Source organism: Mytilus edulis, chromosome 10 (genome assembly GCF_963676685.1).
Source record: "Mytilus edulis chromosome 10, xbMytEdul2.2, whole genome shotgun sequence".
In the NCBI taxonomy this organism is placed as follows: domain Eukaryota; kingdom Metazoa; phylum Mollusca; class Bivalvia; order Mytilida; family Mytilidae; genus Mytilus; species Mytilus edulis.
This window is the reverse complement of record NC_092353.1, coordinates 22447176-22460308: the sequence shown is the minus strand read 5'-3', so window position 1 is coordinate 22460308 and position 13133 is coordinate 22447176. Positions and strand designations below refer to the sequence as shown.

The 13133-nt window shown below is 32.1% G+C and overlaps 1 protein-coding gene across 1 annotated transcript; it reads left to right on the top strand.

The window, feature by feature from the left end:
* Positions 1 to 824: 824 nt before the first annotated feature.
* Positions 825 to 11806, top strand: LOC139490646 (uncharacterized). Its single transcript, XM_071277548.1, has 3 exons — positions 825 to 1586; positions 7689 to 8695; positions 11195 to 11806. The coding sequence occupies exons 2-3, from the start codon at positions 7689 to 7691 to the stop codon at positions 11718 to 11720; spliced, it is 1533 nt and encodes a 510-aa protein (XP_071133649.1). The 5' UTR covers positions 825 to 1586; the 3' UTR covers positions 11721 to 11806.
* The last annotated feature ends 1327 nt before the right edge of the window (positions 11807 to 13133 follow it).

Below are 13133 nucleotides of genomic sequence, written 5' to 3'. Positions count from 1 at the left end.
AAATGTTCGATTACTACTATATAATCGAAAATAAAACAACATCTACCTCGAATGTAATTTTATCCGAATTTGAAGCGTACAGGTAACATAATAACGTCCAGTTTGTAAATTTTCATTTGTATGACGTCACGTTTAGCCATGACGTCTTTTGGACATATTTAGACATTTTTTTCAAGTTTTATCGTATTTTTTCTTTTTGTAATGCATTAGAATCGGAATAACAGTACTGTAGTTGAAGAGTTGCCACCGTCAATTTTGATTTGACGGTCGCAACTCTCCGTTTTACTGTCTCCGCTACGCGTCGCCAGTAAAACTGCATTTGCGACCGTCAAATCTACAATTGACGGTGGCAACTCTTCAACTACAGTACTGTTATTCCTTAATTACACGTGCAATCGATAAATGTGCATTGCAGGTGACACTGACAGTATTTGATATTGTAAAGTCGTATATTTGTATGGTAAAAAATAAAAGTGCAGATCACTTGAACATATTGTTTAACCCAAAACCCACGTGTTTTTCATAATACTGAAAAACAATTATTAAGTAGTTTTTATAACAACAATAAAATTCCATTACGTTTTCTTTAAAATCGTGACAATTAAATTTATGACTGTCCATATTTACGTATACATTGCTATAAATTCTATTTTTACATAATTTAATGTTTATCTTTTAAGGATAAGATAGGAAATACCTCTTGAGATTTTGAACGGAAACATGAAAAGTTAGTACTTTTTATCTAAGATTACTTCAAAGAGGTTTTCACATAAATCCACTAACCACTAAATGTTATATATATCTTGAATATATCAAGAAAGGATAGATTATAATTTACAGCCATAATTTGGTGTACATATACATTCCTTAATATGAAGTAGCATTTGATTTAAAATTAATACATATAGATGTCAGTTATATGACATACTGGTCAATTCAAGTACAAACACTTCATTCTGGGTGCAGCCCAGTGTAATAAAATTGATATGATGTTGAATATGAACAACGTCTACCTGTAATTTCTGTATCAAAGTTAACCAATTATTACCTGTAATTAATACAATGTCTGTATTTAGTATTGATGCGTGGATGAATTGGATCTTTGTTAAGGTGTAATGAATAGAGAGAAAAGTCACAATATACTTAGTATATAGATGGCGAACTTGATCTATAGTTTCCGTTACAATAATATTTACCTGTAAAGTGAAAAGTGAAATTAATAAGCTATGTGCATTAAAAAATTAATAAGATGTCTTTGTTCTTGGTATGAGAGCGAATTAACATGCATGACAAATACTGTTTAGTTTTCATCAACCAGACATCTGATTGACTGACTTCTGTTATTTACTTGTTTAGAACCTCAATCCTTGGGACAGTTGACACTTTTGTAGAAAGGACGAAGTTCATCTTCATATAAAGTGTATAATAAATACTTAAACATTATCTGTAGTTGTTAAGATAACAATGGCTTTATTACAGTCAGTAAAGGATATAAAATTGGATTATTTTCAAAAGGAACCTGTACAGTAAATATGTTTCCGTGGATCTCTTTCAATAGTTAAATAGGATTATATTAAATCGAAAAGGTACGTATCAGTTTAATGTATCTTTTTCCAAATGGTAATTTTATTATTCATTTGTAAACAATTATTTGTACATCATTATAGACAATTGGCGTCTAAAATGTTATAACCCTTGATTCATAGAGATTTTAATAATATTCTGATTAGCATACCATATATAAAGTAATTCATGTTGAGTTAGATTAATTTACTATTATTTTTACGTAGGTATACTTTTCTCTTATTAACTGTTTACAAAACTTTAAAACTTTGAAATACTAAAGCTAAATACTTCAGGAACAAATTATATGAGCTGTATTCGTCAAAACTTTTAGGAATTTTTGGTCTTAAATGCTCTTCAAGTTCGTAATTTATTTGACCTTTTTAATTATTATTTTTTTTAGTGCGTCACTGATAAATCTTTTGTATACGAAACTCGCGTCTGGGGTAAATATAAAATTTTATTCTGGTATCTTTGATGAGTATATTCTGAATTTTAAGTGCCTAAAATTGAAATTTAACAAGTTTTATAGTGTGGGGAACAATACTGACTATTACTATAATATTTACATTTTCGTTTAATCCTGCCTGGCAAAATTGTAATTTTTAAGGGTCCATTCGTCGCTTTTATATTCATAAGGTTTAAAGCATGCACTTGGTATCAGTATACTGGCAGTCTATCGACAGGAACTTTATTTGTTAAAGGGCTACGATGTTTCACTGGTGGTAAGCGGATGGTCGTACTTAAAGTTACGACCATCTGAATATGGGAGACAACTCCAAGGATAAGTTTTTCTTTTCCGATTTTCGTGCAGTGAAAGGTTCATTTGAGTCAAACCGCTTGTCTCATATACACTTATCGTGATTGCGTTGTTATTGAAACCAAATTTGACACATAAAATCATTCCATTTTACGTAGAATAGTCATTCAAAATTTCGAGCATGATGGTCGTAACTTTAAATTGTGATGGTCGTAACTTTAACTATAGTATCTTGAATTATGGTCGTAACCGACACAAGATGGTCGTAACTTTGAAAGATGACCGTAACTCAAGTATTTAGACGAACTTTTATCAAATTATTTTAAAAGTACTGTGCACATAACCATGTTAATAAACTCAGTTGTTATATAAAGTTTACTACAAACAATATTATCTAATTTGTCATTCTGATAATTGTATGCAGTAATTAAGTTAAAGAATTATCAATAAAATTGAGAAAGGAAATGGGGAATGTGTCAAAGCGACAACAACCCGACCATAGAGTAGACAACAGCTGAAGGCCACCAATGGGTCTTTTGATATATTCCAAACGACCTTCATCATTTAGGAGTAACAGTGAAAACTAATCAACTCGCACTAAACCAAATAGAATGTTAGAGTTGAGTATTGATATATATTTTACTGTACGTTACGGCATCACATTGTTGAATACACGTGTATTCCCTCAGATTTTTTTTTATTCACGACTTGTATTACATGCAATCATGTCGGCAGATGAAATTATTGAACGTACAATTTTGAACAATCATCTTTAATTTTTAATCAGCTATTGCAGTTTTTATAAACCATTGGCCTTCAAATATTCGGCTTTTGGTCGTCCATGCCTGATTAATAAAAATCCATAAATGCGCGTCGGAGTCCTGGAGTTTTTAACATGTGTTGTCTTTATTTTGTATCGATTGCATGACGATCTTGCAGTATATCATTGATATTTGTTCTAAGTATTGGTACGGAATAATAACTTAATACATGGTGTCGCAATGAAAATGGTGTTAACCTAGAAAGTATGAATATTGTTGATATATATTTTACACTGCTACACGCGTTGAATTTATGAGTAGGATCAAATATTAGTAGTTTGTAGCCATGCTTGTAGACAGGATAATATTACAAGGTAGAACTAAATGTACTGCGGAAACTATCACATACATATGCAGGTTAAAAATAATTTTTATGTTATATGTTTATATTGTATAAATGTATTCAGATTTAAAAGACCAGCACGCTGAGTTGAAGCATAAAAATGTTCTATCTTTTAATATTATCCTGGCTACAAGCTATGTATGAATATTGTTTGCTGAAGTTCAAAAAATTCCATTATCATCAGCATATAGTAAACAATGAAAATTGCTAACCCCTTTAATATTATTTAGAAAGAAGTCTAAGGATCCATACCATGAAGGAATTTTTGACTCGTGTCGTGATTTTGACTCTAAATATGCCTCCTCTAGTACTGGAAAGATGATCCCCAATTTTCAAGCCTGTGCCAATATCTTATCATAGACTTTGCAATGTCAAAATGCAGAGGGAATCTACCGAGTTCAGAAAGAGTAGCAAAATTTGTTGCTCTTTTGGTAACACCAAGTAAATGTTTACAAAATTTAATGTGTAGTCTTTCTGAAAGAAGCTTAGGATAAGCCTGATCTACAATTGTAGTCATAGATGTTTTTTTTTATTAGTATGTATCAGACAAGCGGTTTGGCTGAAATAAATCTTTTGAAAAACGTCTTCAAAATTCTGCAAAAATTAAAAGGTAAAAGTTCGGTATATGTATCTTTTATTGTTTTTTCTACATCATTTCTTTCTGTAACAGTTTCATAAAAGATACTTTTAAAATAGATACTCAATAGTATGCTATATATCAAACTATACATGTAATGTATGTGTTGTTGTTTATTTCATGTTTGTCGCTTGATTTTAACTTACTATCCTATTCACATCGAATTCCATGTCAAATTACATAACTGAGTCTTAAGGTCTAAAGTTCTGTACGGTTTTGAACCCCAATCGTTCAAAAACTGTACATCTGTAATAAAATTTATTCGAAAATAAAAGCGACAGTGGAAACCGATGTTCAATTCTCGTAAATTGATTATGAAGAAAAAAATCAACGTAACAAACAAAAATTGAAGGAAACGCACGAAGCCCTAAGGGACGACATCAAAAGTTCAATGAAGGATAAAAAACTTAATTCAAATAGTTTTTTCACTGACCCCCCTACCCCACTATTAACTTAATTTGGGAAAAATTGATTGACCCATATGGATATATGTAAAAATCAATGTCGGATAACCAAATCTTGCTGCAGTTCAACCCCTCGCTCCAAAACTATTTGAATTAAGTTTTTTTTTTATCTTACATTGATCTTTTGATGTCGTCCCTAAAGGACCGAGACCTGTTGCGTCGACTTGGTCACCTCGCCCTCAATTCGAATCTAAACATCTAAACGCAGTCAAAACGCCACAAGCATAAATAGGAAACAACCGTTGAAATAACTATAACAGCGAAAGCGTATCAATTGTGTATTGAGTCACCGGCACATCGTATCGGTTAACCGATTCGGAATGATAATTGCAACACCAATAAATTGACCATGAAATACTTTGTAAATCATCTTTAATGTGCATCATTTCTCGATGTATCGTCCGATAAAGATAAAACCGTAATTTGACATCTCGCTGAACTTTATTTTACCTTTTGAAGAAATATTGACTCTTGAAATGGAAACGTCTTACATTACTGAAGAAAACAGATAAAATCAATGGATGAAACATGGGCAATGAATTTTGAGTGGGATGCTTTTCATTTAATTGCAAAATCGAAAATGATTAAATATTCTACTTAAAATGATTTTAAGACTTGTTAATAAACATCATAACGCAGATGTTGTTGTGCCCGATATTGAAGATATTCCAATATATGTTTTTTTTCTTTCTATCAAAACAATTTTCCTCAGAACTCAGAATAGAAAAGGATGGTTAACTAGGCTGTGATTGTTCAATGTTTGAGTTTTCGATCAAACATGAATAAAACAAAATAAACAAAAGTTGACATAGCTTTAGGCCTTATTACATAGACTGTACAAATAACAGAGACTATTTTCATTTTGAAATTGCTTCAATGCAAACAGAAAAGCCACACAATTACAAATTTATATATATATATATTATATGTAAAAATACATGTATTTGGCATTATGCGAAAATCACAAGCTTATACAAGAGACACATGTAAAGTAAAGAATTACTCGAGTACAATAGTTGCTTTTAGTATGGATATCTTAATCAATAACATTACACTTATATTACGTTGAAATAAGTGATTCATTTTCAAGTTACTGAGGTCTCAGTTTTATTATGAAACTGCATGGTGAATTATTCGTACTCATAAGGTTTGCCCACGTTAATAGTTTAAATACAAGTTAAAATGGTGCACATTTTACGGATCACGAAATAAACAGGTGTTAAAACTTCATATTATCGTCAATATATCATTAATCACGCATCAGAGTTTACGTCATATAAATTAAAAAGGCGGTACTATAAACGAAATGTCTGTGTTAGGGTATACAGTTGCTATGCATACTGCTGTTTGTCTTATATCTAAAAATTTGTTTAACGAGCGGTGTCTAGATTTATTCTTATTTTAAAGATACAGTTAGCAATTCAAATCTATTTTCATACATCTCAATCAGGCGATTAAAATAACTGAATACGAATTTCCTGCAATTTCCTGTGTAGCACCATCGATTGATTGGATGACAGAGAAATTATTAAATTTAATAGTATATACTGAATAATCTTATTTGTACTTCATCCGCATGTGTTCACCTAGTCGCTACTGAGATTTTCTATTTTCTAGAACTGTGTCTGAACTTGAAATGCAACTGATAGACCCTTAAATCTAAAAATGTGACATTTAATATGTCACACTACAGTGCCGAAAGTTTTTAATACTAAAAATGTCATGGCAATAGAAAAAAGATCTAAGACGAACAACAGTGTACAGAACACAACATAAAAAACTAAAGACTAAGCAACAAAATAGGAATTCTTAGCAGATTCTATTCTACAAGTGGCACTCGTCGTTTTGCTCAATTAAATGAAAATACGGTAATAAATAAATGAAAATACGATAATAAATTTATTTCTGTTAAATTGGATCCTCTTGTACTTCAGTAAAGTATATTGGAAAAGGGAGCGTCTGTTTGTCTCTACTGGAAGTATAGATATGCGAACATAATCGGAATAGGGGCGTTGAATATAGTGCTTCCTGTTGGGAGAGTGCTTCGCTCTACGTATGCATGGACATAATCACTAGAAACAAATATATAATGGTCCGACAGTTGCCTCTACCAAGATGAACCCTAATGTTTCGGTCTACATTTCTAGTCACGGTCGATCCTATTTTGCATTGCCTAACCTATGTGTTTTTACCTTGAATATTCACAAGCTATTAGTTACAGGACGTTTATCAAACAATCATTCAGTTAATCTTTCTTTCTTTAAAGGATGACAAGAATATCGCAATTTTTTTTCGACGGAAGCCTAAGACAGATATATTTTATTTTTGGTACTTAAATGGTTAGGTTGAATAAGTAATAAAGCTGATATATGCGTTGGATGTTACCCCCCCCCCCCCTTTTTTTTTTTTTTTTTTTTTTATCTATATAGATACACAAGATGCTTTTTTTTCATTATAAAAAAAAACCATCTTGTATGTGCGTGCATTTCTATAAAAGAAAATACTCCGTATATTGTATGCGAGTTATTGGATGATCTAATACAATCACAAGGTATTTAACATGTTTAAGAGAGCACTTTTGGCTGAAACCATTATTTTAGTTCCATATTCATATCTGGTAATAAAAGTATTTTGCTTTTGAATCATTAAACAATAACTTATTCAATTTAATTTGCATTTTTATATTTTCAATTAAATATAAAATGTAATTCACAATTGTTGATATGTAGTCTCCAAGGTCACAGATCTAGCAGGAATAAACATGTTCTACAACCTCAGTAACTATTGATACATATATTTCAAATTTATTAATTATTAATTATGTGTAGGACGAACAGACTTTCATCTATACATGTATCAATAAGTTGACGACAATGCTTATTTCTTGTCTTTGTACCTAGATTACTGTAACAATTTGATTATCGTCGTGGCTTCAATTTAGTTTTAAATATTCTGCATGTATTTTATAGTTCTTATTATTATAATAATTACCATATAAGATATAACTACGAATTGTTGTTCTGTTTTTATTGGGTAAACATCATTTATTATGTATTCAATTGTTTACCAGCGTGATTGCACTCTATGTCTTTTATTCCAGATGCCGACATCAAGCCAAGCCTTAATTTTGTTGTCGACTGATGGACAGCTTCCAAGGTACATTTCGACTAGAAAGTTTCCTGTGTCATCCATCCCGTATCCATTACAGAGCTTGGACATAAATGCCGTTTCCAAAGATTATGAAGACAGTCTTTCTGATTTTGAGCCTCCGTTTTATGACAAAAAAAGACATACAAGGATTCAACTAGAATCCATTACGGAGAGTCTTCCGGAACTTTTATCAGTACGTGGATATCGTGGTTCTTTGTCGTATGATCCAGAGACTAAAGTTATCAAATGGCAAGTCAATACCGAATTGCCGAAAGAAACAATGTTCCCTCAACTTACGTTTAAAACTAATCAACTTGTCAATTTTGTTGGAGATGACCAAAACGCCACAACCTTACCGCATATCGATGTTGATCGTCCATTTAGAATACCGAATTTGGCGGGAACTGGTGGCGTTAGAGACGATCCTGACATTCTTGCACAAAAGACAGAAGATCTACGTCAATATTTTTCGCTCCCAAAAATATATAAAGCAACTGTAGATTCAGAAACATACAAACGTCTTTGTGATCTTGGGTTTCGAAAACCTAGTTATGACGATGTTAAAAAGGAAAAGAATAATAATGGAAAAGAAGCCAGAGTGCGTCATGTAGAATTTATAGAGATCCCTTCAGAAACTTGTGATACGGATGGCACAGAGGACAAAGACTTTCGAATAGAAGATCTCAATCTAAACCCAGATAGTGCACGTATGGCTAAAGTGAAATTATCGAGCTCCAGTCAATTTCCAAACCTTTCTAAAAACGAGCATTTTAAAAAATTCTTTGCAGAAAGGGACACGTTTATCAATACACACGATTATGAGAATGGGGACCATCATTCACGCATGCATGCGCACAAGCATCCAGAACATCATTTTAAGGATCATATGCGGAAGAGGCATAAACTAAAGTTGAGCGAGGCCACATTATTTCCCGATTCAGAAATGTACATAACGAGGTATGCTTAATTTCCCATTATGTATTCAGTTGGCTTTATTCACACGTTAAATGTGAACTTAAGAGCATTTATATCAAATACTAGTCGATCACCTCAGAAATATAAAGCAACCGGCCTATAATGCGTTTTTTATTGATGCGATTTATTGCTGAATAAAGATAAACATCTTAAGTAAAAGGTTAAACAATCCGCCTTGTTTCGTACACATAAATAGAATTCCTTTGTGACACAACTAGTTTTGAAGTATAAAAATTATTTTACCAATACTGCGTTAAAAGTATTTGTTTCATTACATGTTAAATCTTTGGACCAATACTGATTAAAACTAGTGATTGCCGGTATTCTTCTGGGAAGTACATTCTAATGTTCAAACTCCATCTAAAGAGTTTTTAGTACTGATAATTCAATATGCGAATTAACGCGTTTTCTGGGCATATTTTGAGGTAAGTTGTTCAAAATTATTAAGTAAATAAGCGACATTTGATAAAACTAAATGCTTCGGGAAGTTTGACTTAAAATATAATCAGTACAATGTAAAGCATTTCAATTCTGTTAATTAATTTTTGATACACAATATATAATGTCAACTTTGAAGTGAGAATTGCCCGCTTTCAAATGAGAAATCAAATAATTTTTTCATCAAACAAAAATCTTTGACGATTAAATTAATCACAATTTTAGATAATATGCGTAACATCTAATGTTCTGACGATGCTGCGATTCATACACTTTTCTTTATCAATATAACACTCATTTATCTTTGTTTTCAATGGAAATGGTCTAAAAAAATGGGAATAGCTTAATATGTATGATATGTAAACTTTCTTGTACGAGTGTATATCAGTTCACGTAGCAAATATAGGCAGACAGTAGTTGTCATTGAAACAAAAAAAACTTGAATCCAAAGATTCATAAAAAAAATAAAATGCTCGACTGTTAAACGTCCAGTTGCACAATATTCCCTGCTAACTAAATTGTATGTCTTAGTAGCAGAAATTCCTTTCAACGGGCACCAAGGTCCTTCAACTAGTAACGAGATGTGTTCTTCAGCTTATAAAGAGCATTAAATCTACGTACACTAGACATCGTATTGAATTTCCTGTTCCGGCCTTATTTTACTGTAGTGTATTTATTCATACCAAAGACGAAGACAGACATTCATTAACATGAGTTTTACTGACAAACAAGAGACGTCAAGTGACAATATTCTAATAACCCCTTCAACACTTACAATTGACAGAACTCCAAACGGTCGTTAATTATTAACAATACTGAAAGGGAAATGCGAAAAAACAACATGCAAAATTGATAATTGATCGAATGGTGTTTGCTTAACGTCTTCAGTATTGAGGAGACACTAGGAGTATCCATATAGTAATCAATGCGAAAACGAACGTTGCACTTCTTACTTTTAAAGCTAGACATTAATAAGTCTTCTCTGAAAACAGCGGAATGTCATTATATTGACGTTTGAACAAAAGATATCTGTAATCTTATTGTCTTCACATTCTATAACCTATCATCCGTTCTCCTATAACAACCAAGCATATACAACAAATTTACAATTTAAAATGAAAAAGGGGTTGGATTAATTAGACACAAATCTCATGAGATACTTGAACACAAACCGAAAGTACTTCTTGTGTTAAACAATCATACATACTTGGTTCTTTAATTTCATGGTATAAGGACTTTAACATTGTCTATTCCTCATTCATGTGACCAGTAATATAAATGCACCAATGTGTAGAACAGTGTAAACATAAATGGTTTGTTTTCATTTGTTTTTAAATCAAAGAAAACTAGTTGCAGTGCTACTTAAACGTGTATATATGTGTTTCAATAATTCTCTGGTTCGTGCAGTAAGTTGGTGTTCCAATAAATTCTTGTGAAGCTAAACTGAATCTCATATGAAAATGAATATGATTTTAAGAGTATGAATATGATTTTAAGAGACTTTTTTCTAACGGAATATTGACTTAACCCTCTGCGAGGTTCGCTTTTTTTTTTTTTTTTTTTTTTTGGCGTGTGAACAGTTATTTCATCATTGCATATACGTTTTGGTTTGATCCGCTCTGCAATGTTTGTATTAAGTCTTGGCTTTTCCAATAATTTGGCCTCAACCATCACTGAAGAGACTACTTTTGTCGACATTTGCATCTAGTGCAGTAAGATGATATCGTGTTTTATATGTTATTATATTATCATGCATTGTGTTGGGCAAAATATTCATTATTTTGTTGTTTTGGGTAAGGTTATTTTATACAGTTTTTTTAAGACCTTCAGTTCCAAAACATTCCTCTTAACAGAAGTGGAGACAGTCAATCGACAAATTGTGAGAGGAGTTAAAAACTACAGTTTACATTGGCTCAAAATTGATATCAAACCAACAAAGTAAGAGAGCAACAGGGTTTTTTATTTTCTACATATTTCCCTTAAATTTTAACTACAATCATTTGAATAATGAAATAAGTATAAAACATACAATATCTTTTGTAGAACCAGCAAAAGAAGCGATGTCGGCGAATCTGATTCAGAGAAAGAAACTCTCAGACAACCCTTGTCACTTCTGGATGATGTCAAAGAGATGTCAAACTACAACAAATGGAAAAAAGCGAGAATAACATCAATTCGACTAAGGAAGGAAGCACCTCCGCCGCAACCTTTAGCTATATGCTTTTCGTTACCGGACAACGCCAAGCCACATCAACATGTTAAATCTTTAGTTGAATCGCAAACTGGAACTCCAGTTGTACAATTACAGTTTGATCCAGTTGCTGTGCATGCAATTGATAGGGATGCTAAGAGTCGTTGGGTAGTAACATTAAGTGACTATGAAAGTCGAGATTTACTTGTGGAATGCGGATTAATTGTAAATGGTGAAAAAATTGAGGTTCGTAAATATGATGACGTCACTAGGGATGAAGTTCAAGCGTATAAGATTTTTGAATTGATTCAGAAAGGTCGTTCCCAAAACGAAATGAATCAACCAAAGCTGAAAAGGAGAAAATCACGTGCGAGATAAAATGGCAAACAGCCAAAATATTTACCAATGATTGTTTTATCTGTATTATGTATCACTTGTTTATTAAATAAATTCTTTTAAAGTTATAGGTTTATTTGATGGCATTCTTTATGTGAAAATTGTCATTTCTATTCTCCAATCTTTCTTTTTTATTGGCTTTAGAGTTTGTTTTTTTTATTTGCTCCAGAATTCTAATTTTTATTGGCTATTCAATTTGCTTGGTTATCTTTTGAAAATGAGGAGGTGGTATGAGGATGACTGCTTTACTTTCAGTGGCAAATGAAATGCATATCAGACGAGAACATTTTAATATGAAATTAATTTCAAATAGCTTTGTCGCTGACCGACACACTGACTCAGATTTTCAACATGCAAGTTTACCCTACCGGACAAATCATTCTGACTTCGAAATGACCAGTCGTTGTTCTTACTACTAAATAGTGTGAGTTAAGCGGAGAAGCAGCAAATGCACTTTTATTTGACCCAAACGGATGTCTAACCCACCATAATTCACACCGGAGGCGTGCACGCTTACTCGAAACCATATGTTAATGCGACAACAATTATACAGAAATCAAAAAGATATTTTGAGGTCTCTACGATCTTCAACACGATACATACAGGTTTACATTCAAATATTTTGTTTCTAAGTCGTCCAGAGTCTTTAAGAGAAGTGAATAAATTAAACAGAGATGAAATATCCATATATATTACTGACTGGACAGGTATCATATATTGACGATGTTTAAGTTAACCATTCTAAAACATCGGACTTACAAAATGTATGTACAAGAATATAAAATAATAATCGGTACAAAAAATGCATCAAAAATAACTTAATGATATAGAACATAAAGGCAATTATAAATAAAGGCAACAGTAGTATACCACTGTTGTAAACCATATCATACCGTATCTAGAATACTCGCAGCTATCTACTGAAATAGCAGAAACAGTACTGGAACACAGTTCTTGTTCAATATACATGATAGGATGTGGTATGAGTGCCAATGAATCAACTCTCCATCCAAGTCACAATTTGGTAGTTATAAGTGTTCATCAAGGTCATACCAGAGGTGTTAAGTAAAATAAAGGCAACCGTAGTATACCACTGTTCAAAATTCATAAATCGATAGAGAAAAAAACAAATCCGGGTTCCAAACTAAAACTAAGGGAAACGTATCAAATATAAGAGAACTACGACACAACACGGAAATGTAACACACACAGAAACGAACTATAATGTAACAATGGTAATTTTTCTGACTTGGTACAGGGCATTTTTTGAAAAAATGGTGGGTTGAAAAACGTTTCAACAACAAAGCGTCGATATACAACCTGTCATGCGATATAATGAGAGATTGCGAGAAAGGTTTTCCTTTTTTCGGTATTTTACCTTTAACATGATAATGT

Bases quoted from the DNA above. Each gene is read 5' to 3' on its own strand.
- LOC139490646 (XM_071277548.1), top strand. From the start codon at position 7,689: ATGCCGACATCAAGCCAAGCCTTAATTTTGTTGTCGACTGATGGACAG. The intron at 8,696-11,194 runs GTATGCTTAATT...TATCTTTTGTAG, and splicing joins TCAGAAATGTACATAACGAG to AACCAGCAAAAGAAGCGATG.